The following is a 6,000-nucleotide window of genomic DNA, read 5'->3' as shown; positions in this document are numbered from 1 at the left end:
TTTAAGCCAGGGACCACCAAGGTAAAACCTGAACCACCTGTGTTTTCGACCCCATTGATGTAAGGATGCAGCATTCTCAATGAATCTATGCAGCAGGATAGCCAGCATTATACCAGAAATGTAATGATAGTTCTTTCCTACAAATGTACTCCAGAACTGTGCTGGGAATGTCTTTGTATCCTGCAGTCTGTTTATGTTAGAATACTGCCTGAAAGTCATACAAAGAAACCAGCTGTGCCACCGAACAAAGGACAAACAATATTCATGTTCTCAAAAGGTCCATTTTTATTTACACTTTTATTCGTGTCTGTGGGCTGTGAATAATTTATTTACAAAATGCTGTCTCTGATGCTATGACATTTGGTAGCCAGATCACAGAGGTCATGCAAGGAAGACACAAACCTCAACTGTAGCAATACTGTACTGTCCTCTATCAGGACCATCTGGCGGTCATTAGACCCCATCAAGAAATCACGTTTCCATTAAACAGAGCAAAGTTGCATAAAAAGCTTACTGCAAATGCCATGAGTGGAAAAATGACTTATGAGTCAGGATTTTCAAAACAAAAAGCCTCTTCTAAACACCACATTAACCTGATTTCCAACTCTACAGTTTTGCTGTGGAGGCCCACTGAAGTTCAGACGTTGCTTTTCTCATGTCTTCCATACAAGAGTTCTGTGCTTCTACTTGAAGTCGCTTAACGAAGATGTTACTCTCCTTCCTTCTCCTCCCCATGGGTGATGACATGACACAGGGTCTTATAGTCGAGATTACCTGACACATCTGGGGGAAACGCATTAAACATCTGGGTGATCTGCAAAGCAAAACAAATAGTTTTATTTTGCTGTGAATTTGCATGGAACTGCTCCAGAGAGGGAAGGGAAATGGGACTTGATATACCACCTTTCCAAGGATTTTGCAACTACATTCAAAGTGGTTTACATATATTCAGGTACTTATTTTGTACCAGGGGCAATGGAGGGTTAAGTGACTTGCCCAGAGTCACAAGGAGCTGCAGTGGGAATTGAAATCAGTTCCCCAGGATCAAAGTCCACTGCACTAACCACGAGGCTACTCCTCCACTAGCAACATTCCATGTAGAAGCCTGCCCTTGCAGGACAGCAACACGGCTGCGCAGGCTTCTGTTTCTGTGAGTCTGACGTCCTGCACGTAAAACTTCCAAGGGCAAGCTTCTGTTTCAGACTCACAGAAACGGAAGCCTGCGCGACCGCATTGCTGATCTGCAAGGGCAAACTTCTGTTTCTATGAGTCTGATGTCCTGCACATATATGCAGGACGTCAGACTCAAAGAAACAGAAGCCTGCGCGGCCGCGTTGCTGTTCTGCAAGGGCAGGCTTCTACATGGAATGTTGCTAGTGGAATAGCAACATTCCATGTAGAATCTCAAATAGGGAAAGGGAAATGAAACTTGATACACCGCCTTTCTGGGGTTTTTGCAACTACATTCAAAGCGGTTTACATATATTCAGGTACTTATTTGTACCAGGGGCAATGGAGGGTTAAGTGACTTGCCCAGAGTCACAAGGAGCTGCAGTGGGAATCAAAGTCAGTTCCCCAGGATCAAAGTCCACTGCACTAACCACTAGGCCTAAGTGCATCCAGGACACACCAAATCGGCACTACCGCCTGGCTACCGCATGCCCCAGGCAGTAATTCTGAATTTGGTGCGCACCGAAAACACACAGTGGAAAATATTTTCTATTTTCTACTGCATGGCACTTGCCCGGCAGTAAACAGCAGTGAGTGCGCGCTGCATGCCTACCACCCGACACGCGAGACCTTACCGCTAAGTCAATGGGTGGCGGTAAGGTCTCAGGCTGAAAATGGGTGCACGCTGGTTTTTATTTTGCCACAGATCCATTTTCTGGCCCCTTAAAGAAAGGCCCTTTTTCCAGGACGAGGTAAAAACTGGCCCGGTGCGTGCCCAAAAGACATGCTCGCACTGCCGCAGGCCACTTTTTCCTGTGGCTTAGTAAAAGGGCCCCTTAATACCTGTGATAACTGAATATCTCCCCTGCCCCCCAAAAAGTATCCAAATCCAGCTCAACCCATCCACACCCCATTTTTTAAAAAATCTTCTTAGCATCCACCCAGCCTTTTATCCATCCAATCTTGAGCTTGGATAGGGTGAAAGACTAGTTGGATCTTTAGTTTTCGAAAGAGTTTTCAGAATAGTTGTTCAACGGCTCTGAAAACAACAGAATGATCCTTATGGGGGGGGGGTAATTTTAAAAGCCGAAAGCACAGAAGAATTGACTTCCACGGGTCTCAAAATGAACAGCAATACAGTGAAGGCAACAAACCCACAACACACTCTGTTTTTTGAACACACAGAGCATGGTTTGGAGTGGGTTTGTTGCCTTCGCTGTGTTGCTGTTCAGGTAAATTTATAAGACATTTCCATGAGTAAATTGTGCAAATTTGGGCATGCGTCCAATTTGTGTGTGCAATTTAATTGAACAATGAGCTAATTAGCACCAATAATTGCCTTTTTAGCAAGCAATTATTGGCACTAATTAGATTTACCGCAGCAAGACATGGCACACCGCGGGGTGCACCGGCGTCTCATGGTGATTGTGGGGTGTGCGCACGCTGCTCACGTGCTAAAAAGTAAAGTTTATTTTTGGCACAGGGAGTGTGTCTTGGAAGGAGAGTGGGCGTGTCTTTGCTAATCGATTAACACAGCTACATTGCCGCACGCTAACTGATTACCACATGCTTAATGTGTGAAATTTTACCACCTATATGAGTGGCAGTGGGGACTCACACAAAATTAGGAAATTACATTAGAGAGCAGGACACAGTAGGGAAGGGCCAACGCGATTTGCTTCCTTTACAGCAGAGTAGAGCAGACGCGAGGCGCTTCACAGATTTTTTTTTTAAAGGCTGGGTGGTAGGAGAAGAGGGTCGTATGTCCGTCGATGGAGCTGGTAGGCAGGTGCGGATTGGGTCGGGGAGGGGGGCTCAGATGGGAGAAGGGGACCGGGTCTGGGGGGGCTCTGATGGGAGAAGGGAACTGGTTCTGAGGGTCGCTCATATGGGAGAAGGGGACTGGATCTGGGAGGTGGGGCTTAGATGGGAGAAGGGGCCTGGAGCTGGAACTGGGGTCTGAGAAGGGGCAGGAGGGAGAATGGGGCCATGCCTGGGGCAGGAGGGAGAATGGGGCCATGCCTGGGGCAGGAGGGAGAATGGGGCCATGCCTTGGGCAGGTGGGAGAATGGGTCTAGGGCTGAAGAGGGGGGCCCTAATGCAAGGCATGTGGATGAAGGGTACTGGAACTGGGGGCTGAAAAGGAGGGTAGGTGGGATAAGGGGGCTAGTACTGGCACTGGGGGCTGAAAAGGGGCAGGGGCTGAAACTGTGGGGACTGGGGGCTGAAAAGTGGAGAAGTGGCTGGGGCTGAAGCTCGGGACTGGTGGGAGAAAAGTGCTGGGGTTGAAACTGAGGACTGGGGGCTGAAAAGGGGACAGGGAGAAAGTGGCTGGGGGCTGAAGCTCGGGACTGGTGAGATAAAAGGGCTGGGGCTGAAACTGGGGTCTGAAAAGGAGGGGCAGGTGGGAGATGTGGGCTGGGGCTGGAACTAGGGGCAGGGGGGATAATGGGACTGGAACTGGGGGCTGAAAAGAAGGGGCAGCGAGAGGGAGGGCAGACCCTGGATGGATGGGAGAGGGAGGGCAAATGGTGGATTGAAGGGGCAGAGAGAAAGGGCAGACAGTGGATGGCAGAGAGAGAGTGAAGACAGATGCTGGATGGAAGGAAGACGGTGAAAAGAAGATGAGGAATGCAGAAACCAGAGACAAACTGTAAATAAAATATATATTTTTATTTTTTTTTGCTTTAGGATAAAGTAGTATTGTGGATGTGGTAATAAATGTTTATAAATAGAACATGTAAATAAGGTAATCTTTTATTGGACTAATTTTAATACATTTTGACTAACTTTCGGAGAACAAAACCCCCTTCCTCAGGTCAGGATAGGATACTGTAACAGCACTATACTGTACTGACCCAAGGACGGAGGTTTTGGCCTCTGAAAGCTAAATGTATTAGTCCAATAAAATGGTATTATTTTATTTTCTATATTTGTTTTATTTCTATTTGTTAATTTGTAAAGTGGTGATTGGTATTTGTTAGTTTTTTTCAAATTTACATCTGCTGTCTTTATATTTTGCACAGTACTAGGGGACAGTTTCTGTCTCTGTGGTGTTGCATTGTATGCAGAGTCTGGCATTGGGGGTTCAGTTTAATTTTTGTCTAAATAGAAAATTTATGATTACTTATTCTATAGTGGATTAGGGTGTATCTATTTGTGAAAAAGACATGGCTTTCGGTTGGCATTGACTGTGCAGGATCGACGATCTGTACTATTCTGTCTGGTTTCGTTTTACAATAGGTGAATTGATGTTCTAGTGCTCACTGTAGTGTTTAAGATGCTTTCCTTTTCCTTGTGTGACTCGTACAAATGACTGCTTATGGTATGGTAGAATTGCTCTATAGGTCCTGAGTGTTTTGTATTCTCGGTATGCCTAGTACTGGATTTTGGAAGGGGGGGGGGGGGTGTTAAAAAATATCCAGCCCCGGGTGTCAACTACCCTAGGTATGCCACTGAAGAGAACTAAGAAAAGGGGAATGAAAGAAAGAGAAAAAGCACCAGAGATCAGGGAATAAGGGAATGGTAGTCGAGATACCCAGGTAGAACTGAGTGAATGAAGGTAAAAGAGGTGGACAACTTGTTACGGTTAATAGCCTTCATTTAAAATACATTGTTGACTAATTAATTAGTGAAGGAGTAGCCTAGTGGTTAGTGCAGCGTAGTTTGATTCTGGAGAACTGGGTTCGAGGCCCACTGCAGCTCCTTGTAACTCAGGGCAAGTCACCTAACCCTCCATTGCCCCTGGTACAAATAAGTATCTGTACGTACTATGTAAACCGCTTTGAATGTAGTTGTAAAAACCACAAAAAGGCTTTATATCAAGTCTCATTCCTAAGGGAATAATTTCAATTTGGCCTTTCTATGCCACCCTCCTCCAAAAAGGACCCACAGTGGCTTGCAACAGATACAAAACACATAATAAAAATTTGTCATAATTTAGCAAGGCTTTTCTTCTTTTCTGTGACTATGGTAAATGGCTTTGATCAGTGTGCGGAAAGAGAACTCCAGCTGAGGGATTTGCTAGGATAATTCTTGTAAGGTGAATGTTGCCATTCACATGCTGATTACATGCATAAATTATGGGAATCATAGTATATATACACATGCACGCTTAAGAGCACTATTCTGTAAATACACACATATCCTATGTAACATGTGTTTTACAGGTGCCGGGCGCACACATATGTAACACAGAATAAGCTACACGCAATGGGCTCCTATTAGCTGCCCTTTTCTAGGATTAACCACTACATGATTACGTGCTCACCTCTTCCTGGTTGAAACGGTCCGCTTGAGTCATCAGCATTTCTTTGATGCTGTGAAAACAAATATTAATTTTATGTTACTCAGCGCTTGTAAACTGTGAATTTGGAACAGTATAAAAGGAGAACGTGCAAGGGGTTTGATACCAAGAGATGGGAATTTGGCAGATCAGCGTTTTGGATAACCACCATCTGAGACTAAAACGTCATATATCAGAAGGGTAAAGATGTCAATTCAAAGCCTTGAAAAACTGTAGGGTTGAAAATGAGCAGGACCAGCCAGCAGTTCAGTGGCGTTCCTAGGGTGGCTGACACCCGGGGCGGATCGCCGATGCACACCCCCCCCCCCCCCCGGGTGCATTTTTACCTGCTGAGGGGGGGTGCTGCGCGCCTGTCGGGTTCGCTTGTTCCATGCTCCCTCTGCCCCGGAACAGGAAGTAACCTGTTCTGGGACAGAGGAAGTACGGAGCGAGTGGCGCCGACAGGCGCGTGGCACCCCCCCCCCAGCGGCGTGCACCTGGGGCGGACCGCACCCACCGCCCCCCCTAGGAACGCCACTGCAGCA

General features: G+C 46.3%; 1 protein-coding gene across 1 annotated transcript in view; it reads right to left on the bottom strand.

Moving 5' to 3' along the window:
- Window positions 1-261: 261 nt before the first annotated feature.
- Window positions 262-6,000, bottom strand: part of MYL10 (myosin light chain 10) — a 67,390-nt gene continuing 61,651 nt past the window's right edge. Inside the window, exons 6-7 of the mRNA XM_030186107.1 lie at window positions 5,441-5,489; window positions 262-814 (exon numbers count right to left, since the gene is read on the bottom strand). Of these exons, the coding sequence (XP_030041967.1) occupies window positions 710-814; window positions 5,441-5,489 (154 nt within the window). The 3' untranslated portion in view covers window positions 262-709. The remainder of the gene's footprint in view (window positions 815-5,440; window positions 5,490-6,000) is intronic.

Source organism: Microcaecilia unicolor, chromosome 13 (genome assembly GCF_901765095.1).
Source record: "Microcaecilia unicolor chromosome 13, aMicUni1.1, whole genome shotgun sequence".
Lineage (NCBI taxonomy): Eukaryota > Metazoa > Chordata > Amphibia > Gymnophiona > Siphonopidae > Microcaecilia > Microcaecilia unicolor.
Note: the sequence above shows the minus strand (reverse complement) of the source record. Positions and strands in the feature narration are given on the sequence as shown.